Here is a 24,472-nt window from a genome sequence, read left to right on the forward strand (position 1 = left end):
ATGAACGGAAGGAAAGACTTATATAAGCCGGTGATCGGCCCGCACAGCCTGTACACCGTGACGAACGACAACGGCCAGCGATGCACCAACTTCGCAGCTTCCCCCTTCTTTCCTCGACCAACGTACAGCAAAACAATTGACCACGTTCTCATCGACGGCCCGTTCTACACAGACATTACATACGCACCAATCACAGTGCTGATCGGACATGACTACTTCAATACAAAAAACTACAAAGCCCTGATATAACCGGTAGTCCTCTACGGAAGTCCTCTTGGTGTTTTCGAACGGAAGGTGCTGTGGACTATCTACGGTGGAGTACAAACGGACGACGGATAACGGCGACAGCGCATGAACCATTAGCTACAAGCGCTGCTTGGAGAGAACCATATTGCGCACCTGGCGAAAGACAATAGGTTGCGGTGGGCCGGTCACGTCGTAAGGATGCCGGACGACAACCCTGTGAATTCACTTCTCTTCAGCAAACCCTACCGGCACCAGAAAGTAAGGGGCGCAGGAACTGGTGAAACACAGCCCAAAACCGAGTAAAATGGCGACAACTTCTTGATACAGCACGAGTTACTACAGCTCTTGTCTAACTGGTAAGATGAGTAAGAGAGCTAGGCTTGAGAAACGATCCTGGGTGCAGAATAGAGTGGCCATATTTTATATGGCCGTTTTTGGAACTATCGATCTTAATGAGCGCCGGGCTGAAAAAGTTTCTTTTTGACCTCTACTATAAGCCACGAAAATTTGAAGTTGATCGGAGCTTATTTAATAGACCTATAAAGCGCTCATATTATAGAAATCAATTTACATGAAAACCCGATCAGAAAAGCATAACTGAAAAATTGCAAAATTCTATCAACACGAGATACAAATAACAAATTTTAATACGATTTTGTATTTTCCCATATGCTTTTGATAACGAAATTGGATCTGAATGAGTTATGATAACAAATTCTGAAATTAAGTTGTTCTGAAACAAGTCTAACAGATTTTTCATCTCTATCAAAACCTGTTATTTCTAATAATGGTTGTTATTATACTGTTCCGTATGCTATCTTATTTTATTGGATATTTTTCCGGTATGAATCAACAAGGGGCCATCCACATACCACGTGGACAGATTTTTAACGATTTTGACCCCCCCTCCCCCTCCGTGGGCAACTGCCCATATAAATTCTAATATCTTGGTGTGCTTCCTCTGAATAAAATAAGTCCCTCGGTTTAAGCGAACTACTGGATCATTGATTGGCTCTGAATGAATTGGTTTCGTTTGATGCTTTTGTAAAACGGTTGAAGACAAGTGTTGTGCCATATATTATATTATTGCATAAAAGTTCAAAGATATGAAGAAGACGAGTAAGATTGGTTAGCTTTCGACCGAGCAAATCACTTAAAAGAAAACAACAACACAAACTTGTCCGAAATACTCCAATCCACTAGCGTATTATGAACTTCTTTGGCGATATTTTTGCCGGAGCTCGAATCAATTTTAAACGCGCCCAAGAACTTTGCTGTTCCATCATAACTCACAAGAATTGCAATTCGATCAACATAAGGTCTACCGACTATATTTGTTGCAATTTTACCGTCCTAATGAACTAGATCTCTAGTGCCGAACTATTTCATAAAAAAATAATAATAATACTAAAACTAAATAAATTTATACGAAAAGTTCCAAATAATAATTTCCAGAATACTACATTGCCAATAAAGTCGGAATTTGCTTCACCATTTCGATATTAACGGTTCACTTTAAGGATTTGCTGCAATGAAGTTCGATTTAGGGTATAATAACTGAACGGCAGCTTCAAACCCTCAAACGTATATAAGAGATCATTCATTTATCACGTAACGTACTCAGAGGAGGGTGGTATCAAACGATGCGTTCGACTGACGGGGCCCCAATGCAAAATTGCGTTTTTTAGAGGTGGGAGGTACTCAAAATTCCCCGTTACGTAATATGTGAATGTCCCTTATAATATACTTTTATAATTAAAGAGTATTTCGACGCAAAATATACAACTATTTTGAGAAACAAAGGCAAAAAACTGTAAAAAGTTGTATAAAACCAGCATTTTTTATGAGAATCAATTATTTCAAATATAAGCGTTTTGTGGGTCCATTAAATGACCTTGGATCAACTTCAAAATTTTATGGCTTATTATTGGAGTAAAAAGGAAACTTTTTCCGCCCGGCGCTCATCGAAATCGCATGATGTTGCAAAAAAGGCCACTCTAGTGCAGAACTAGTTCTTAGCCAATGAATGACGACATCTCAATTTGTGTTGATTTTGATGCTCTGATAAGTAGTATGGAATGTATTTATATTGAATACAATCATTCTCTGGAAAATTCTAGGGGGGGCTAAACACTTTCTAGAGGGGGCTGAAACCCCCCTAGCCCCCCCGTAGTTGCGCCCATGACTAGCATCATCCAAACGTATAGCAACACTTGTTCGGTTAGACTTCGATCAATAGACAGGCATGTTCCATGGTGGAATACAAGATTAGATAATTATACTAGGGTGTTTTAGGAGCGTGTATATTATTTTTTCTTTTGATAAGAAATGTCGAAAGGAATACATATTCCATTGACTTTTTTTCAATTTAAACAGCCCAACTATTGAAAAAATCGATTTCGAGTTTTAACAACTGTAAGCGATTTTAAGACAAAACCAGTCAAGAAATCATGACACAGGGATGCCAGGGCATTTTTCAAATGTCTTCACCATTCATAAAAAATCTCTTCGCACATAAGAAATCTCTGATCACGGTCCCCGTTGGAAGCAGCAAAAATCCCACTTAACACATTAATACGGGTGCGGTTAATCCACCGACTATGAGGCTTCCACTTCTTCACACAAGCTCTAAAGTCTCCGAAATTAAGACAGTTTTTCACATTTGGCATCCCTGTCAAAACACGCGAATCAGGGTTATATTTTCCACAGGCCACCAGCATTAATGTCATTTTGTGCTCTGTCAGGGTTATATTTTCCATAAGCCAGCAGCAGAAATGTCATTTTGTGCTCTACCAGGGTTATATTTTTCAGCAGCAGAAGTGTCATTTTGTGCACTACTTGTCAATTAGTGAAAATTTTAAAACAATTTAAATATCAAAGAAAAATCTAAAGATTAATGAAAGGTCGGTCATCGATTAGTATAAGAAAAAGCAGGTTTGTAAACAAACAGATGCAAAATGAGTTCAATTGAGCCAAGCGTACTTTACAGTGGAATGCATATAAGAAAGCTCTTATTTTCAACATCTGAAAATATACATATGAAGATACCGAAAGTGGTTGCCAGATTACAAAAAGTTCTATCACAGGATCATTCTAATGATAAAGGCACTTTGACATAACAGCGGAGCTTTCACTTCCACCCAGACTTGTCGTGTCTCTTCAGAGAATCACTAGCGTGTAGGAAAATATATCTCACTGCGGAAACAACTGCTCTCACAGTAGTGGATAAATTGACGCTTGTGCTTGAAGAGAGCAGCAAATCGTATGTATCTGAGGAGCTTGCAAAACCACTGTGGTGGCGTCTGAAATATCTCTCCTGTGAGATAATAAACTGAGGTGAGCTTTCTTACACGGAAGGACATTACGCACAGTAACTACACAACAAAGCTCACTGCAGTGCTTTTACAGTGAGTTTCTTGAGCATATATCAAATGAGGGGAGCATCTGAGTAGGAAAGTAGATTGCGTTTGCTTTGCGTCTCGAAACTGAAAATAGAAACAGGCGTATTCTCACTCGCGTAATTCACCACTCTTTTTTCGCTAGGCTGTGGTGTAAGCAGCGAGTGAGTATTTTTTTCTGCGAGCCACAGAAGCACAGAACAAAGCAGAAGAAGGAAGTGTGGTGAAAAAAAAACTAAATACAGCGTTCAAGTCGGAGAAGAAGTGTGCAGTGAATTTTAACTTTATAGTATTGAGGAGAATAACAAGCCTGCTATCACTGCCTCTCACCTGTTGTGAGCGAGAGTTCGATTTCGTTGGAATCACACACACACTGGATTAGAAATGACCAGCAGAATTGATTTCATTGACCTTAAATATGACCAGAGAGCATTCGCAAGATCTAGAAAATCGTATTTCAACTGGCGAAATCCGTCCTGTCATGGTTCAAGAGAGCAAAGGAAGTTCAACCTTATGCTTAAATAAAATGTTTAAAGCTGCTTAGAGCTAAATTTTATTCGAAAAAGTTAACGACAAGTTCGTTCGTAAAAATAGAACTTTTGAATAACTACGAATTTCGTCATAGATCGATGAGTTTATTGAAATTGACCTTGCGGCTACTGAAAAAATCTCGTGGGTTTAAAACATACAGTTTTCAGTTTGCTTAGTTTTCAAAAGTGAGTCGATTGGTGCGTTTACCTACCACTGCTCTGCGTTGCTTAATCAAAATGCTCGTTTTTGAGGTAAAATTACGGCCCGGACAGGTAGGCGAGAGGTATTTCTTTGTTACGTAACGCTGATCATTTGTCCTCCCCCCCTATCAGAAGCAAAAACGTGATACCGTCGAACAATATAGTGCCTGCTCGTTTTTTTTCAGAAGAATTTTGGGCAACTGAATTGCCTATCTCAAAAACTGGTTTTCAAATGTTAGTATAGATAAATTTTCAAAAAAAATTGAAGTTGCTGGAGGTAAAAGTTCAATTAAATTCTAAGAAGATGCTGCCAAATCCTGGTCTAGTTAGTGCGAAATCCATCCTATGAACAGAATGCATCGTTTTTTAATTGGGGTATTTTTTCAACCATTGAGTATCTTTTCTTGAACTTTTGGATAGAATTAGTTCAATGTGAATTGTTTACATTGTGTAAGTTTCACACGCGGATGTGTAATCATCACGAAAAGGTCGCAAAAATCCGAATCTCTATCCTCGTGCCATCAGCATAAAGCTGCGAATGATACAATCTACAGTAAGTCACCTTTTTATTCGGGAAAAAATCACAGGAGGGTTGTGTGCAAAGCCACGACCGCAAGAATGAAGTAGAATACTTTTACAAGAAAGATAACCCGGCTGCTTGCGTGTCAGTAATTTTTTAATTTGTTGTTCAATTCAATACCGGATAAGATACCGATCACATCTTGGCATTATCACTGACAGTGCAAATCAAGTATTCCTTGTGATAAAATAAACAGTGAAGATTAAACACTCAAAACTAGACGGCTCATGTGTTGTCAAAATGAGTCAACTTTTCATTGAATGCATTTACTAGTGCCCGCTATCGCACAGATGCTGCATTTCACTAAAGTGCCTCACTGCATCAGCTGCTATCAATGCTAAACCCGCTGCAACTGCTACGCTATCCGTAGCCATGCCAATGTTTTGGACGCTATACGCTGCTATTGGTATCCGCTGTCCCTGCATCAGCTGGCCCAGCTGCTATCGATGCTGAGATCCGCTGCAACTAGTGCACTATCGTTTGTCATGCCACAGCTGTGGCCGCTATCCGCCTGGTATCCACTGCACTACTACTGCTGCTGCTAAGGGAAGACTGCTGTTGTCGCTGTCTAGAACTATTATGAGCGGCTTCGACTGAAACAGGCTCTCATATAGGGATGAAATACCTATCGATAGTAGTAGGAAATCATCGATAACTATCGATAGCCATTTCAGTCGATAATTCCCATCCTTACTCTTATACAGACAAGTAGCAAATTTAAAATGGCAAGGTCTATGATTCCGTCGACCGTGCTTGGGAAGCAATCATATTAACGACTAATCAGATCAGTCAAATTTCGCGCTTCAACAAGGATTGACCATTCTCAATAATATAGTTGCTTGTCATGATTTGGACTTGATAATTTTTGAATTTTAATTATGCGAAAAATTATTTTTTATGCTGATAATGAAAGCTTTTCGGAAGTTGTGCTCATGACTGAAGGAAAAGATAATTCAGTACGTTGTGAGACACGGAGATGAAGCCAAATATATATGTTCCAAATTTCTTGAAGGTGTGAATTGATTCAAGAGAAAATATTAACTCTTCAATTAGGTTTTTATTTCATCCTGTAAAGGACAATTTGTTGTTTAATTCAATGTCTGATAAGATGCCGATCACATCTTTGCGTTATCACTGGCAGTGTGAATAAAGTATTCCTTGGGGGAAAATAAACACTGAGAAGCTTTCCAGAACGTTCTCTTCATTGGATGCATTTGCTAGTGTGCCTGCTATCACTCAGAGACAGCATTTCACTAAAATGCCACACAGCATCAGCTGGCCCTGCTTATATTGATGCTGAGACCAACGTCAACCGCTGCGCTATCCCCGTTGGCACGCTGCTATTGGTATCCGCTGTCCCTGCATCACCTGGTCCTGCTATCGATGCAGAGACGCGCTCCGCTATCCGTTGCCATACCACAGCTGTGGCCGGTGTTCGCTGCACTGCTACTCTTGCTGTATCCACTGCTGCTACTAAGGGAGGACTGCTGTTGTGCAGTCTAGCATTATAATGAGCGGCTTCGGGAGAAACACGCTCTTATATAGGCCAAATAGCACATTTCAAATGGCAAGGTCTATGATTCTGTCGACCGTGCTTGGGAAGCAATCATATAACGACCAATCAGAGGCCGAAGTTTTCGTTTTGACAAGGCTTGACAATTTTCAATAGTACAATAGTTTGAAAAATAAAATTACAATTATCTGCGTTTGGGAAGAATCTTAGAAGATTTTTCAATCTATTGCTGCAAGAACGAAGGAAATCCATCGAATACTAACCGATTTATCAGCATTTGAAATTGGACATTTTTTTCACTTTTTTCGGTTTTAGATTTTCATTTCATATTCCTATGTAGCCGAACTTCCTGAGAGAAGTGTTCTACTTCAAAAGTAGCCAAAATGGATCACCGCATAGTGTAAAGGATCACAGGCGCGTAATTCAAGCTTTCAAAAGAAATCCGAACAGTTCCGTTAAAGATGGGACGAAAAAATTAAATCGCCATTTCTCAAAAGATGTTAAGGAGTGGTACGAAGTTAGTTTGGTGCCAAAGTATCTTAATTCCCTGGAGTATCATAATACCATAATAAAGTATATAAAAAGATGGTTCAAACGTTGTACAAGAACTTATAAGTAGTGTGAAAAGGTAAGCTGATGCATGTGAATATGGAAATAAAGTTGATAATAAACCAGAAGAAAGGTGAACAACATGTTTCACTTTATATCTTAAAAAATTAAAAACTGGCAAAAAAGGACAGCTTTCCTATGATTTTTGGTGCTTTTGTGCAAGCTAAAGCGTGTGAAATTTTCGTAAACCTCAATGAAATTTTCCAGTAAGCAAACGAAGAAGCGACGAACGCTCTACGGCCTTTTCACAGGAACGGATAAAAAGCTATCCAACTTTCCCCGAGCGGTAGAGACGGACAGTGCACGAAGCCCATTTTGACATTCTCTGTAAGTCGTTTTTAATCGCAGTAACTAAGTGAAAAATATAAAAATTTTGCAACATAGCATACCACCTTAAAAAACAGTTTTGTTTATTTTGATCCGCGCATGCGCACGACGAAATTTAAATAACAAAACGCTCATTGTTAGTTGAAGTTGCTATGCCACGTTACGACGTTGTTATATTTTCCACTCCGTTACTGCGACTGAAAATTCCTTGACCAACAGAAAACGTCAAAATGAGCTGCATGCACTGTCTGCCATTACCGCTCGTGGAAAGCTCTTTCGTATACTTCAGTTTGAGCTCTAGGGCAAAATCTGTATTGACTAGTGTAACGGAAACACTTAAACACTTGTAACAAAAACGACAACGGGTAGTCTCGGACGAGCTTGTTTTAGTCATCAAACATTTGTTTCATCAGTTTATTTTATATCAATTTTAAGTGATTTTTGAGAGCAAATCCGGCCACTGTGCATTGGGGGATGTGTATCGTAGCTTATTTAATATAAATAAAAGCTATATTTATTCTTTATTTAGAATTATTCTGAGTTCAAAATGAAGTGATACCTGATAAAATACATTTCTGCCAATTTAGTTACTTTATTCGATAAAACAAGAAATCACATTGTGATATACCCAATCCACGGGTCGTCAGGTACATCGATTGCCTTTGGTTTCAAAGCTTAAATTTCACTGTTATTTAATCTTTTTATGAGTTTCCTCTGCTATTCGTATTAGCGAAGAGGCCATGGAAGCTCCAGTTTGGTCCACAAGCTTTCGCAAGTAGCCAGCTTCATCACTTAGAAGTTTATGCGGATGATCGAACTCTACAATCCGACCAGCATCCATGACCAGCACGCGGTCACTGTCCATAACCGTGTGCAGTCGATGAGCGATCGTTAGTACCGTACATTCGGAGAATTTATTCCTGATTGTGGTTTGGATCAATCTGTCAGTTCTACAAAAAAAAAAAAACAAACCTTAAAAAAGCGAACAATTTCTCCACCAGAATACTTACTGTGGATCGACATTCGCAGTGGCCTCGTCCAACACTAGGATTTTATTGTTTCTAAGAATGGCTCTCGCCAGGCAAACAAGCTGCCTTTGACCCATACTGAAGTTGCTACCTCCGTCCGCCATCTTGCATTCCAGCCGATCAGCAAAAGCCAAAACAGCCTCCTTCAATTCCACCTGCTCCAACGCACTCCATAAATCTTCGTCGCTTCTCTCCTCGAAAGGATCTAGATTGAGTCTCAACGAACCTGAAAAAAGTATCGGATCCTGCGGAATGATAGATATTTTGCTTCGCAAATCCGTCAAACCAAGCGACTTGGTGTCTACTCCATCGATCTCGATATTCCCCTCGTAAGGAAACAATCGAAAAATCGCTTGAATCAACGAAGATTTACCAGCTCCAGTTCTGCCAACAATTCCAATTTTTTCTTGCGGCCGAACCGAGAATGTCAAATTATTCAGCACCTTCTCACCACCATCGGAGTAGCTGAGGCTGACCTTACTGAACTTCATTGCGCCCTTTTCAGGCCATAGTCTTGGCGCTGATCCGTTACTCTCAGGTTCGGACTTCAAATCCGCATACTCGCGAACACGTTCCACTGAGATCATCTGATTCTCAAGCTCTGCCGTTTGTCTCACACCCCACTGGCAGAAATTGGTCAGACTAATGATTTGCGTGATTGCCAACCCAACACTTCCACTGGAAACGTCCTGGTCTCCGATAAAAAAGCTTATTGTGACCAATGTTATATACAGCACGCACAACATATCCAACCAGAAGGCGAACGCTGTCGTTGAGAAGTTGTACATGTGCCAAGCGGAGGTATTAACGTCCATATGTTCGTTAAATTCTCTACTGAGTACTTCCTGTGCCTGGAAAGCACGAATTGTCGACAGTCCCTGCAGGGTTGCGTTTGTGTGCGAGTAAATCGGTGACCGATTCGTCGCTTCGATTCGTTTCACAACGCGTGAGGTTCGGAGGTAAAAATTGCGTGCGAAGTACATATTCAGTGCCACCAGCGCTGTTGGTAGCAGGAACCAGTAGCTTACCGTCATGACTAGCGCTACCGTAGAGGACAAACTGAAAAGCATCTGCGAATGAAACCAAAAAAAGTTGGTTAGTTTTGTTCTCCGATTAAATGAGAACAAACGGGGTTACCATTATACAATCGAACAGCGTCTGTGGTAAGTCTGAGTCGATAGTTCCAATATCTCTGGAAAATCGATTCAGTATTCGGCCGGAAGGATTGTTCTTGAAAAATTGCATCGTGGCACGAGTTATTCCGCGGAACATTCGATCGTGCAGGTTCATCGAAATTCGCAGGCAAACGTAATAAAAGGAGAAGATTCGCTGGATGACCAGATAAACGTAGAGAGCAACCAGAACAGCGTACGCTAGGATGTAGCGTTGTCTTTCTTCGCTGTGATTGTGGTCGATTCGAACATCGAGAGTCGCGTTTCGATTTGCGTTTTCCATTGTGATGACTTGCAGTGCCGCAGATTCTTCCCAATTAACCCAGAACGATATGAAATAATTGACGGAGCTTGTAACTCCTAGAGCTAGTACAATCACAGCCAGCATCCCAAGGGCCCACGCAACGCTATCGATAGCTCTGAAGTAGGTCAGGTAAACCGAAAAATCAACGATTCCCTCTTTCTGTTGCTCCTTTTCGGACTCTTGTTTGTCCCGTTCCAGGTTCACTGGTTCACTGTGAGCGGTAAACTTCTGAAAGTCTTGATCGAACTTATTTTCCGTTGAACATTCATCTGGAGTCAAGGTCAAAATAGCATTCAAATTTTCTTTACTTATCTGTTGGAATGTTCCTTGGCTTTGTACAGACCCATTTTGCATCAGTACCACATGATGGACATTCTTCAAGTACTGCAGCTGATGCGTTACCAGAATGCAAACCTTGTCTGCTAGGAAATCTCGAACGCACATTTCGTAGATGTGTTTACCTACGTGCGTGTCTACAGCCGAAAGTGGATCATCCAGAAGATAGATATCGCTTTTTCGGTATATCGCACGTGCCAAGTTTACTCTCGCTTTTTGTCCTCCGCTCAGTGTGATGCCCCGCTCTCCAACGATCGTCTGATCTCCATGTGGCCACAGTTGAAAGTCACGCTCCAAGGCACATATTCTGACTACTTCCCGATATCGCCGCTCGTCATACTCTTCTACGAAGAGAATATTGCTGCGAATACTACCGTCGAATAGCCAAGGCTCTTGTGCGGCATAGCTTAACGTCCCATTGACCTGCACGGAACCTTCATCCACCTGCAGCTCCCCTAATATAACCTGCAGCAGAGATGTCTTTCCTGATCCTACAGATCCAATCACCACGCATAGAGTTCCCTTCTCCACTGTAGTAGTCACCGAAGCTAATCCAACGTTCGCTCCCTCTTCATCTGCAGTCCAGTAAGCTGTAACACCATCCAAAACAATTCCTTTATTCACACTGCTCTCGTTCACGATCCGCCCTGTCGTCAGCAAGTTTTCCTCTTCACCCTTTTTCACACCATTAGCTAGCCTTACTTTCCCCTCGGGAGTGAGCAAAAAATCCTGCACTCTTTTGGCTGAAACGTACCCTCGAATGCTGCCCGTAATCGCCAGTGGCCAGAAAAATAGCATAGATTCTTTCAGCGTGTCGAAGTAACCGATCGTAGTGAACACTATCCGAGCTGTCAGGGCATTACCACCGTAACTGAAGCAAGCCAAGCTAACGAAAACGGCCACATGGGACAGCACATCGAATGCCATGATCGTGGCGTTCACGTAAACTTCCCCTCGGATAGCATCGATCTCTTTGCGGCGAATTTTCCGAACAAGCTTGGCGAAGGAACTTTCCCAGGCGTACATCTTGATCACCTGTATGCCCTGGATGATTTCGTTCATAAATCGAACACGATAATCCGTCCGCTCTGCGGCTTTCTGAGCATACGCAGCCGCCCTATGGCTGTTCCAAGCTGAAACGGTTCGATTGGTTTGAGTTAAAATCGGGTTTCAGGTGAAAACCGAACTGTCTTACCTTGGAACGGAATTACGCTGAGTATGAGTACCATCCCTAGAAGGCCTGAATAGCCTAGCACTTGATAAACTAGAAAAGTTATTAAGGCACATTCCAGCAGAGGTTTCCAAAGATCATGCAGTGAGTAAAAAATGTCGTCTATGGTTCCTACGTCACTGGATAGCAGATTGATGATTTTTCCATTTAGACCATCGGAGGCTGCAACCGATTTGGTTAGTTTGAGGGACTGAAAATGATTGTAAATGGCTTGTATGAAAATTCTGTTTTGGTGCGTAAATTCCTTACCTTTTTGTATATCAAACAGGAACAGGCGACACGAATTTTCGTACCAATTTCGAACATAAACAGATAGTACGGATGGAACGTAAACGCCGGTACTAGCGAGCAAATAATCATGCCAGCCGCGTAGAGCCACGCCTCTTGTCGACTGACATCCGTCTGGTTCGCCGAGAAGTAGGACACCACCAGGCCAAGAAAGTATGGCTGACCCAAACGGATAGCGGTTTCGATGACTGTCAACACGATTGCCCACACAAGTACGGGCCTACCGACCGCTCGAAATATTGCTCTCACAAGACTGGGGCGCGCTTTCCGGAGTTCATCACTCCACAGTCGATCAAATTGCTCCTGCAGGCGCACACTTTTGAGATTCGGTACCGTAGCGTACAGGGAGTCCTCCGTGATCGCATTCCTCTGGCCTGCCCGGAAGAGATCCCGTAGCCACCAGAAAGTTAATCGCGACAGTAGCGGTGCCTTCAGAACCGGGCTGGCGGCTTTGTTCTGGCTGAAGCAATTGCCGCGGTTCATGCCGTGTACGGTCTGTGTAGATTAATGTGGAATTGGGATTTTGTATCAGTGTATACCGAGCTATTTTCAATTGAAACAATCAAAGCAGCCGCAGGTCATACAAGCAGGTGTCAACTTTTCTCACATTCAATTTCCTTTGTTCGTTTGTTTACACAAAAGACACAAAATATCTTTAATTTTTTTTTTAATTTTCTAAACTTCTACTAAGTATCTCATCCAGAGTTATCAAAAAAACGGTATATTGAATGAGTCATTGTAGGACCATTAATTGTTACAGAAAACAATGAGCGCAACGAAAAGACCACCAACAAGACAAGACAAACAACTCTTCGCGTTCTTTATTTAGACTTGCGCCGCGTATTCGATTTGGAGAAGTGAAATAACGTAGGGAGAAAAAGAAAACAAAATACTATAATTGTAACGGCACAGAAAAGATATTTAAAATTTATCTGACGGTTAGAGCAAAACAAAAAATCTTAAAATTATACAAACAATATCGCACGCTTAGCCTTGGGGCCAATAGCGGTCTCGATCAACTAGATTAGTTGAGAGAATTCGTTATCGATATTTTTTTGGCTCATTTTGCATGTGTAGGATAAGTACAACGATACACCGTGCCACAGTGCTGAGTCGAGAAAATTTCCAGCTCGAAAAGATCCTCGACTTGATCGGGAATCGAACCCGATATCACCAACCGTGTTGGAGAGCTAGCCGACCGACATCGCTAACCACAGAACCACGACGACCATTAAATAATAAATATTATTTAATCTTTTAAATAAACGCTTATAAAAAATTGTAGAATTCAACTTCTTATGATGTACTTTTTTTAAAGATCCAATATGTATCATCAAAAAGCAATCCACGAAACTTATAGCAATAAACCATGCAAATTTATTCGATAATCACGCGAAATGTGTTAAAAGCCACTGAAATGATATTAAAATATTAAAATAATATTTAAAGCACATTAAAATACCCTACAGAGGTAATTGAAACTGTGTAACTGAAATTTTGTCAAAATTTCCAACAGATGGAAAGTCGACATAAATTATTAGAAATGTCATTAAAAAATATTCTTGAATAAATAAAATAAAACTCGATGACTGCCGAAAGCTTGATAACAATCAAATGTCACGAAACATCAGTAAACTATGAATAAAATATCAATAAAATAAATCGTTCTTTAGTGTAAACAAAAATTTAAAAAAATGAACAGCCGCGTTTTCATACATGTATAATAGATAAAATCTACGAAAAATCATTAAGATAGTAAATCTTTCCAAAGTAAACGAAATAAGACAAAATTCACTAACTGTTTCTAGTAAGGTTATCATCCAAATGGCACTAAAAAATCTAAGCTAAAGTACAAAAACGAACACAAATCATTTTGATGTAAATGTAGCCAAAATGTTGGCTGGTGATGCTCTAAGCTTCGAGTAAAACGAAAATATCATAGCATGCGAATCAGGCACTTTTCACCTGAGACTTTCCACCAGTAGCAACTTTATAAATCGCAGTATGCATGGTGATTTGATACTTGCTTTGAAGTATTGCCTGTGTTGATTTCGTTTTATGGGTAGTTACTGTTAATCCTGTCAAAGTTTATTTTGAACTCTCAGGGTACCTACCAGAGCTTGTGAGATAGTCCTCTAAATAAAAAGGATATCCTTTTCATGAGCAATGCGAAGAAAGCTCCAGAGGTTTAAGAACTGGTCCAGCCTGGCTGACAGTGTTGTAGGAAATAACGAGGTTCATTAATTAAGTACCTACAATTGGTTCAATTGATTGGCTTTAATGCAATCTCAACTTTAGTCCGTAGTCAAGGCGAATTTAAGTTCAACACCCAAAAAAAACTCTTAGCACTTTCCCATATTTACGCGTTGCTCGCGCCTGCACGCTAATCTTCGATGTCAACACATCGCACTCATCACACTAGATATCTAATTTCACAACACTGCGTAAATGAACGATTCTTATCACCGTCGCTCACGCTGTCCAGATGTTGCCACAGCTGATGTTCGGGGTAAATACACCCCAACCTTCCTCAAGTGGAATGTTTTCGTTAATAACCACAAACACAATTATCCGTTCCACGCGTAATGTGGAGTCAAAATTATTTGAATGAAGCCACCATTCAGGGATACACACCTTCTTGACGTCACACGTTACTGTTTTGTCGTTTCCTTCCGGGTTTTTAATTTATTGAGATAAGATTTGTGTGCACAGCCGGCCGGTTGATACGGAAATGAATTACACCACTTGTGTGGCTGGTCGTTTTATGTGATTGGTCTACTATTTCCATTGAACCTTTTAATACATAAAACAATGATCGATAAAAATACACTGGAAGCACTAACCGCGGCAGTACTAAACGCCGGCCGGCAAAAATATTCTCTCATCCATGGTAGCGCGCGGTTACTGCGCCGTGAGAGAGAAAACACTTCCACGGAGAGATTATGGATTCTTTCCCCACAACCGGAGTTTTGCAATTAAAATTTATTGTAAGTACAAATTTCAAACACACCAATACCATACATATTAAGTTCAATCTTATTGCTGGTTTCTCATAAAAACTTTTGTCTACTACCCTTTGAAGGAACTGTTAGCCATTTCATCATATTCAGCAACCAACAACCAAAATTTCTCTCGTTATTGATCAGCTCTCGCTCGGCACGAGAAGCGATTGCGCAATTGAGCGACCGTTACTGGGCCAAAAATGATTAACAACATTACTAACAATTGGTTAAAATGCAATGAACTGTTTATGAGATTTGAATGATTTCAACCGAGTGGACTAGAATGTTTGGTTTAATGCTTCAGAAATGGAAAATAAAGTAACAATAAAGTTTCCGTTGCCGAATCACGCATCCTTCGCGAATCATTCTTCCCTCGCTGACGCGAAATCAAAAATAGCACAATAATTGTGGGTTTGTGTCACATTTCAACAGTCTTCAAGAAGTTATCAAAGTTTCTCTATGTTTAACATTATCTACTCTATAGCCAGAGAAAAAATAAATTAATAACTGCTGCATAGTTCTCCATGGTTTGTTAACGTTTTCATAAAAAATGGATTCCCAAAAAACTGTACTGACATCACAGCAACGCAGCAAGTCATAGTTACCGTAGATATGTTATGATCGTGCTATTGTAAAAAATTACTGCTAAAATGGGAAAAACGCCGAAAATTGGTAAAAAATATAGGTACTGAAGCAACTGTTACTGAGTGTCTTCAAGCAATAAAAAGTAGTGTTTCGACTAGAGAAGCTTGCAGGCACTACAATGTTCCACGATTCATGGCATTACGCATGAAAACCACAAAATGACAAACCAACTGCATTGACTGCCGCGAAAGAGGATTCAATTGTTCGCTGGAAAACTTGGATAGCACGTAAAGCATTCCCCATTACGAAAAAGCGGCTGCCTTCTACAGTTGCAAGATTCATCTCAGAAAATCCTCGTTATTCGGACTGCAAGATGAATTGCCTGTGTAAAATTTTACAATGCAACGGGTATATAAATACCGCCATGTTGCGTTTACCTCACCAAAGGATTTCAGTCCACGTCGTTCAATGTTTCCCGGCTGGTTGGGGAATAGGTAAATCAGACAGCGGTTGGCAGACAAAGGAGACGTTTCTGGTCTGCATAAAAAATGTATTCCATCCGTGGGTACTGAAAAAATAGATTCCTCTATCAGTAGCGTAGACGAACACAAAAGCCACACTGCTTTTTAAAAGTCGGAAGAATGCACACAACTGTTTGTATGTTAAAAGTACTCACATAATTCAATCGACGGATGTGACAATGTTTGGCCGAAACACTATGGAAACGTTTGCATTAAATCCTTAAGTTTTTGTACGATCTCTCTCTCTTTCTCTTTCTCTCTCTTTCTCTTTCTCTCTCTTTCTCTCTCTCTTTCTCTCTCTCTCTTTCTGCCTATCTCTTTCTCTCTCCCTCTCGTTCTCTCTCTCTATCTTTCTCTTTCTCTCTATCCCTCTTTCTCTTGTTCTCTCTCTCGTTATCTCTCTCTCTCGTTCTCTCTCTCTCGTTCTCTCTTTCTCGTTCTCTCTCTCTCGTTCTCTCTTTATCTCTATCTCTCTATCTCTCTATCTCTCTCTCTCTCTCTTTCTATCTCTCTTTAACTCTCTATCTCTATCTCTATCTCTCTCTCGGTCTCTCTCTCTATCACTCACTATCTCTTGCTATACGGTTTTGCTCTCTATCTCTATCTCTATCTCTATCTCTATCTCTATCTCTATCTCTATCTCTATCTCTATCTCTATCTCTATCTCTATCTCTATCTCTATCTCTATCTCTATCTCTATCTCTATCTCTATCTCTATCTCTATCTCTATCTCTATCTCTATCTCTATCTCTATCTCTATCTCTATCTCTATCTCTATCTCTATCTCTATCTCTATCTCTATCTCTATCTCTATCTCTATCTCGATCTCTATCTCTATCTCTATCTCTATCTCTATCTCTATCTCTCTCTCTATCTCTCTCTATCTCTCTCTCTCTCTATCTCTCTCTACCTCTCTATCCCTCTATCTCTTGCTATACGGTTTCGCTCTCTATCTCTATCTCTCTCTATCTCTCTCTATCTCTATCTCTATCTCTATCTCTCTCTATCTCTCTCTATCTCTCTATCTCTCTATCTCTCTATCTCTCTCTATCTCTCTCTGTCTCTCTCACTTTCTCTATCTCTCTTTATCTCTCTCTATCTCTCTCTATATCTCTCATTCTCTATCTCTCCTTTTTTCTCTCTCTCTCTCTATCTCTCTCTTTCTCTATCTCTATCTCTCTCTTTCTCTCTCTCTCTCTATCTCTCTTCCTCTCTACTTCTCTCTATCTCTATTTCTCTCTATCTCTATCTCTATATCTTTATCTCTATACATCTCTCTCCCTCTCTCTCTTTCTCTCCCCCTCTCTCTTTTCCTCTCTCCCCCTCCTTTTCCTCTTCCCTCTCTCTCCCTCTCTCTCTCTGTCACTTTTTATCTCCCACTTTCTCTCCCTCCCCCTCTGTCTCCCTCTTTCTCCCTCTCTCTCTCACTGTCTCTCTCTCTTTTTTTTATTAACCAGCTTAGACCGTGGCCAATCGTCCACATGAATTAAAAAAAAAATATATGAGCTGTGTTCATTTTCCAACCGCCCCCCCACACAACCCCCCTTTCTTCTTTCCACTATATAACTGCATGTTGTACATATGGCCATCCAACAATGCGATGCACCTAGGGATCCTCCATTAACCATGTGGCAAAGGACCATGGCCCACAAAAATTATTCAGAATTAATTTGGAGAATTGACTGACGAAACGGGTGAAACCTTGCCACATGGTCTTTGGATGGTCTTTCATAATTCGAAGCAATTTGCGGCATGGTGCAACTGTTCACAACTAAAATTCCTGTTACACAGTAGATTAGAGAATTGTTAGACCTGGTCCAACTTAGGAAATTGCTGTTGTTCAAATTAGGAAACGGTGGCCCATTAAAGGAACCTGAAGCGATGATAATAGAAAATAGAGGTATTATCTTGTTGGTTTCTATGCAGAAAAGATAGAAAGTATGTTACTTCATGTTCATACATAATGAAATACTTAATGCAGTTTAGACATTTACAACTTTATCTTGCAAAATATACAGCTACGCTACTAAGTGGTCCACTAAAGGCAGTTTTACTCTAACATGTTTTCAAAATCATGATAGCGATTCTTTGCTGTTTCTATGGTAACGAGTATTTTGCGTTGTCTGTTGATTTCTTCCCAACAAATTAGGATTTTCAAATGCCTTGCATGTGGTAACAGAAACGGACTATAATTTTCGTGAAATTCCCTTTGTTTTTAACAAGGATTAGACTGAAGCTCCTTTGGACTTCCTTTAATCGGAACAGCAGCCTAGAACCTATAGTTTTCTTAATTCAATTTCAGTGGACTAGAAGCTACCGTTCCCTGTACTAAATCAATTTTCACTCATCTTGGTGGATTAGAACTTGACGTTCCCTATGCTGAGTTCGGTTTCTACTTTTCAGCTTTTTTATCTATTTTTTTCTTGTTTCTAGAACCTGAACTTCCAATTCAAGCATTTTTTCTCCTTTCGTGCTAGTCATAATTTACGGTAATATAAAATATAAATAAACATATAAGTTTATATGATTCTTCTAGAAATTTTCACAGTCCAAAAACTGTTCTCTTTTCCATCCTCGTTACAAAATGTGAGAGCTAGGTATAACGATACTTATTTCAACTATATGATCTATCGACTGTTCGCGCACAGGATAGTTTGTTTTTGTCGGTATTTCCGATAAATTATCTTTGGATAGGTTAGCACATAGGTATTACAGTTGAAATAATACTGGTGTGTTTTCATCTGAAATAATATCACGCGACCGAAAAAAAATTCAAGCCCGACCCCGACCATGACCTGCTTCGATCACTCAAGTAGGCGATAACCCACAGCGTCGTTTGAAACGTCTAGAATATCAAAAATGTCAACAAGAATAGGAAATGGTTAAAATTTAAAAACGTCGAAAAACAGAACAAAACAGAAAGCGTTAAAATCAAATATTATATTCCTTTCTTTTTTTTCGTTCCAGAGCCCGTTGGCGCGAAAATCGGACCATCTTCAACACCCCGAACCCCCGGCTGATGAATGTTTCGCTGCTGCGGGAGAACAAGCTTCTTCATGGCCAGGAGCGTCGTGGTTCTCGGATGTCCGTACGGCTACCATCTCGGCAGCCAAGTATGGCCTCGCTACGCCCTCATTCACCGAACGCATCGATAGGTAAGCTAGGTCTGTATACGGGAAACCGATTCCTCCTGCTCTCTACTACCAGTAGCCGTTCGTTTGGATCGTTGTTCATAGCGTTGGTTGTGCACTTTGTGTGCTGCTGTTTCCTACTTTCTCCTGCTAGAAATTCTAGCGGTACTGTTACGGTACCGTACACTGTGTTCTCTGAGATTCCGCTGATCATCAACAACGGTTGACTAGCGTGTCACGGTTATGAAAGTTGGACACACGTTACTGCATGGTGGCTTTTCGATGTTTCACGAACCGTGCAACGCTAGCTGAATCTTTCTTACGAGTGGTTTGTTGTTACTAACCTGTTGTCACTTTAACTTAGTTTGATTGCTAGAGTGTTGTAGCACCAGTTGTGTGGTTCATTATTGTCAGGAGAAAACACTAAATAACATCGTTTTGTGCTGTCTCGATTCCTACACATCGTCCCTACAGGAAGTAAACTACCTAACGGCGAAAATCCTACCTCGACCCACACGGTTGCTGCCGAGATACCCGTCTGTCGGAGGACGAGGGATGAACAATGAGGCCAGTATAGTGCATTTTCCTAAGAAAAATCATTCGCTCTGCCTCAAAAACCACCTCTTATACGAAACCTGGCTTTTTCTCTGAGTATACTTGAGTCATCTATCCGCTGTTTGTTCTAACTCTTTCTCTGTAGTACTAGATTAAGACTCAGCTAGCGTGTTACTCTTGGTGGTTTTCTTTTTTTATTTCGGTAGTTGCTTTATCGTTGTATTTTCACCAAGAGCAACGCAATCTAAAACCTATGTATTAATCAACCATAATGTAAGGGTTTCTCGTTCGATGGTTGGACGTGTACTTAACCTAGTACCACTCAATTAATTCTTTCTTTTTTTCTTTTTTCCTTGTGATGTTTTTTTTTCGATTCCCAATCCTACAGCAGGCTCTCGCCGTGTTTCGCGAGCTAGCAGCAACGCTTCGATGCGCTCCAATCGCAGCCAGCACGCCAAGGATAACGGAGCGGCCCATACCGGAACGGCACATCAGAACGAGAGTGTCACCGTGGAAATTTCCGAGATTAGATCCTAAATTATTGATCAGTTACTACTACTGCTACTACCATTACTACTAGCACTACAACTCTGTCGCGACTCGCTAGGGACCATTTAATACTAAATCCTAGAACCGTTTCGAAAAAAACATGCCATTCTCACTACTGTGAACCAGAGGAATCTTTTACCACTTAGCTAAGGGACACCGTACCAAGAAATAGAAACAGAAAGCGAGGAAGAAGTCTTTAACGAAGTGAGAAATTCTAATTACAAAAACTCCTTAAAACGTTGCTTATTAATAGAACAAAAAAAAACCTTTCCCCTGAAACTTGAAGGAACAAAGCTAGTAAGACCTTAAAAACAACAGCGCTATTTCTATAGTGATTTTTCCGTAGCATCTTCCGAAATGTAACATGTAAAACCTAATGATAAAGTGAACCCCACTGAAAGAATATGGGTGGAATTAGAGAATTTAGGCGTCACCGAGCGCTTAGTACCATTTGCCATATCGTAGCGTCAAATCGATGAATTCAGTTTCTCAAAGTAGAGACAGTGTAGTTTCACGATAATACACCGTAGAACTGTAGTGGAGTACTAGAATGGACCATGATCATGCCACATTTTGCATGAATAACGATAACGCAAAAATTGAAGAAAATATAAAAATAACTTTATTTGTTTTATTTTTAGTTTACGTTTCAGCATTAAATACGAAAGCAAACTTACGCATAAACATAAGCTGTCAGTTTACCAGAGAGAGTTTAGGGTTAGAGAAAAAAACAAACCTAGCATTTTCGAATCTGTAGCCATCAATACACGAGTAAAAATTCAGTAGCCATATTGCATCATAATCAAGGAGAATATAGTTTTTATTTGTCTCCTATTAAAATTAAATTCGCTTCAAAGTGCTGACATATTTTACAGTGCAGGGCAGTAGACTTTTAGCCCTATTTTCTCAAGCGCTAGACAAATAAAACCAAAAGAGATAGAAAAAAAGACAGTAGCATAAGCGTCGCGCAACTCGAAATGACAATCCATCATGGTGAGAAGCATAATAAATAAATCCACATTGCTTATCCAGATAAAAAAAACAGTGAAGGTATCGTAGTAGTAGAAGGAAAAGAAGAAAATGAAAATAATTAACTACTGCTTACAGACAAATTAGTACGAACATGCAGTAGTGTACGTAGCAGAAGCTTCGATCAACTTAGCAAACCAAATGAAATAACCAAAAAAAAAAAATAGATTCAAAAGCCAACTAAACGAAAATGGCGTCGATATTACGGCTGTAACGCAGGCTGATGATGGAACAAAATTTAATCGATAGTGGCACCCTGTTATTACTTCTACCAATAAAGAATTTGAAAGATACTATTCTAGGTGATAACAAATTATATAAAGATTTGTAAAAAAAAAAACCAGCAAGCACATATATTCAACAAAAAACTGAAAATGACTGCTTTATACGTAGTGAAAGAATAGCATGAAACGCAGCAAACAAAAAATATTACTAGTGCTTCATTGTTCAAAATATTTCTCCTTAAGAACGAATTTTTATACAAATAATACATACCCTGTAAGATTCTCTGATTTATCGCCAGTTTTGAATGGGCTTTTGTTACCATTAATCTGCGACCGAGGAAAAAATCTGCTCTGTCTGCTATGTGGAGTGCATGTGATAAAACCGTATATTTATAAACAAAAGTGCATCGAAAGCAAACTTTCACCCCCAATTCAAACAAAAGAACAGAAACAAAATGCAAAACCCGAGCGCGCCATTTTTGAAATGTTTCTTTCGAAATAGGGGAAGATTTCGGAGGAAATATTTCTCATTTTGCTGTGACCGGCACCCGCCTGCTTTGACGGTTGACATTACCAAACAAAACATTGATAAGCACAGTTAGCACTTAAGCATTCGCAAAAGAGCTTATTCAGTCCCCATACCCAGCTTTCGTTCTCATTAGTGTTTTGCCGGTTCGAAAATATCATTTGATTCTCGTAGAATTAGTGATCCAACAAAAAAAAGACCAGAAAGAACTCGCTTTAAATTTAATGATACATAGCAGTACTAAATAAAACGATAAAATTGAAAAACTTCGAAAAAAATTCTAGCAGTAGACGAAACAAAAACTAAAGTTTAATTTTAACAAACTGTTGAAGATAAATTTGAAAAAAAAACTCACTCACACAAGGAAATCAGGTTTGTTTCTAAAATAAAAAAAAGGGAAACTAAATCTTGATCACTATTTGAATGTTGAACCACCCTAATTAAATTTCAATCCTTCTCTTGTTTCAAAAGTATATTATTAATCAATTAAGAATTCCTACTGCAATTTATGATGATATCGGAACGGAATAGCGTAAGAATTATGAAAGCTTCAAGCTGAGAAAAACACACACATGAATAATTGTTAGGGAAAAATTAGAGATAACTTGCAGGACGCTGATTATGCTAAAGATGACACGAGTTGAAAACGTTAAAATTTTGAAATTTGGGGAAGAATTTCAAAATTGGCACGTTTTGCTCTATTGAAAACATGAAAATCTATAGATATAATATTGTAGAACAGCACTTATAAGAGATAACTTACTTAGCATAGCGTATTGTTAGTGTACAGTGATTTTGGCACTAACACTCACCCACAAAAAAAAACAACATTCACTTCATATGTAGAACAATGGATTCAGCAGCACATACACAGTTGGTCATTTGAAAAATTTTCTCATATTCAAGTAAAGGTAGAAAGACATTAGATGTAAAATAAAATAAAGAAAAAGCAAAAAGAACAAAATCGAGTACGACGCAGCTGGAGGCGAACACAACAAGCTCTTATTTACTATAAGAAATATTATCTATAAATGCGCTATCGAACTATTTTCTACGATTATATTGCAAAAAAAAACTAACAAAAAGTTTGAAATCTTGAGACTATTCATGTTCTATCTTCAATTTATAACGAAAAAATGATTGAAAAAAAATACAAAAAAACACGCACTTCTAAAGTTTATTTTATATTTTTGAACAAAATCAAAACATCAGAATAAACGATGGATGAAACATGAAGAGGAAAGAAACAAGCGAAAGGCTTGTGTTGTATGCGGAAAGGATACTGAACAATAGAAAGAAAGTATAAAAAAACGGATATTCATCAACGCATGAAATAAACAAACAAAAAATTATATATATACTATAGCTGAGATGTATCACTTTACAGAACCTAAAACTTTTATTAAAAACATATTTACTTTACATAAACTAACTATCCGTCGGCGTTGTTTTGGCCGTGTTTTTCCCTTTGTTTCATGCCGAAATGCTACTTTGGTTGTACGATCAAATCTTCGAACGTTAGCTTGTTGCACCATTTCCTGATAGGAAGGAGTACTTATTTTTGAAACACGGAAAAAGAAATAAAGTGCCTCTTTCGAACTTTGCTATTGGAGACGTTCGAAAATCGTATTCGCTGTTTATATAATAAACTGCTAAGTGCATATGATGGAGAATATGTAACCAATCTCCTCCCAGCAAACAATTGTGTTGCCTTATAACTTAGAAGCTGACTAAAGCTTTAAGAGTGGAACGACCAAAAACGCACGAAATAGGCACGAATTGGACGTTGTTGGCCGCATTCCTGGACAAATCTGGCCAAAACAGAACGGAAACGGTGTGCTGCTGCAGGAATGGCAGGAGTCGTTATTGGAGGCATTCGTCTACACAAACATCCTGGTTGATGGTGCAGGTTGTTACAAAAATACTGCTCTTCCCTCCACACGAGCATATCGCCTCTCAAACCAGATATTTCTTAACGAATTTCGACATTTCAGGTCATGTGTTTAAAAATCTCTGCAACCTTGCCCCTTTCCGTCGCCGTGTAGAAAACTTGTCCCGGAAGCAGGTAATCCATAAGCGACACAATCGAATTAAGTCAACATCGTCGTGTGCAACTTTCGTGTCCTCGTTTTGGCCGATTTATGTTGCTTTTCGTCACGGTTCGAGGTCTTTACCTTTTTGTACGTCGCCAGCCCAGCTCTTTTCTTGGCACGTTGCACCGTGGTGTGGAACACTCCGACTTTTTCTGCCACATCCCGGATCGATAAGTTTGGATTCCTCGTGTATATCCTCATCACCACTTTGGTTGTCTGTTCGACTGTCGAGATGCGGTTTCCTCCACTTCCTGGCTTCCGAGTTGTGGTCAACCCCTCTCCAAACACTCCAAATACTTTAGGTACCGTAGTTTGAGGAGAATTGAGCTTTTTCGATAATTGATTATGCAACAATACCGAAATATCTTGGTGCGGGTGCAGAATTTTTGAACGTTCCTCTTGCGTGGAAACCATTTTGACAACTGAAGAGCGTGCGCCGAAAACAAAGTAGGCGCATAGGTAATTCTACACATTTATGCGACATTGAAATTAAG

At 39.7% G+C, this 24,472-nt stretch overlaps 2 protein-coding genes across 12 annotated transcripts in view; one reads left to right on the forward strand and one right to left on the reverse strand.

Moving 5' to 3' along the window:
* The window catches only part of LOC129725225 (uncharacterized), a 189,962-nt gene extending 166,642 nt beyond the window's left edge, over positions 1-23,320 (forward strand). For 3 of the 10 annotated variants that reach the window (XM_055680789.1, XM_055680798.1, XM_055680782.1), the window contains exons 7-8: positions 18,839-19,035; positions 19,946-23,320. In XM_055680789.1, coding sequence (XP_055536764.1) covers positions 18,839-19,035; positions 19,946-20,094 — 346 coding nt within the window. In that variant the 3' untranslated portion in view covers positions 20,095-23,320. Of the gene's footprint in view, positions 1-18,838; positions 19,036-19,476; positions 19,570-19,945 lie in introns of all 10 variants that reach the window. The other 7 variants (XM_055680835.1, XM_055680850.1, XM_055680844.1 and 4 more) reach the window with 7 other exon arrangements.
* On the reverse strand, positions 8,044-14,608 carry LOC129725184 (probable multidrug resistance-associated protein lethal(2)03659). 2 transcript variants are annotated; one of them, XM_055680713.1, is made up of 6 exons: positions 14,398-14,608; positions 11,725-12,258; positions 11,440-11,665; positions 9,570-11,377; positions 8,415-9,502; positions 8,044-8,354 (listed from the first exon to the last, which is right to left on the reverse strand). In XM_055680713.1, the coding sequence occupies exons 2-6, from the start codon at positions 12,244-12,246 to the stop codon at positions 8,093-8,095; spliced, it is 3,906 nt and encodes a 1,301-aa protein (XP_055536688.1). In that variant the 5' UTR covers positions 12,247-12,258; positions 14,398-14,608; the 3' UTR covers positions 8,044-8,092. The 2 variants fall into 2 exon arrangements, with proteins under 2 accessions (XP_055536688.1, XP_055536697.1); XM_055680722.1 differs by having other exon boundaries at positions 13,878-14,608.
* Positions 23,321-24,472: the final 1,152 nt, after the last annotated feature.

Source organism: Wyeomyia smithii, chromosome 1 (assembly GCF_029784165.1).
Source record: "Wyeomyia smithii strain HCP4-BCI-WySm-NY-G18 chromosome 1, ASM2978416v1, whole genome shotgun sequence".
Lineage (NCBI taxonomy): Eukaryota > Metazoa > Arthropoda > Insecta > Diptera > Culicidae > Wyeomyia > Wyeomyia smithii.

Excerpts from the sequence above, each read along its gene's own strand:
- LOC129725184 (XM_055680713.1), bottom strand. The coding sequence starts at position 12,246 with ATGAACCGCGGCAATTGCTTCAGCCAGAACAAAGCCGCCAGCCCGGTT. Across the intron at positions 11,666-11,724 it reads CCTGTTTGATATACAAAAAG|TCCCTCAAACTAACCAAATC; the intron begins GTAAGGAATTTA and ends AATCATTTTCAG. Across the intron at positions 11,378-11,439 it reads CAGCGTAATTCCGTTCCAAG|CTTGGAACAGCCATAGGGCG; the intron begins GTAAGACAGTTC and ends GAACCGTTTCAG.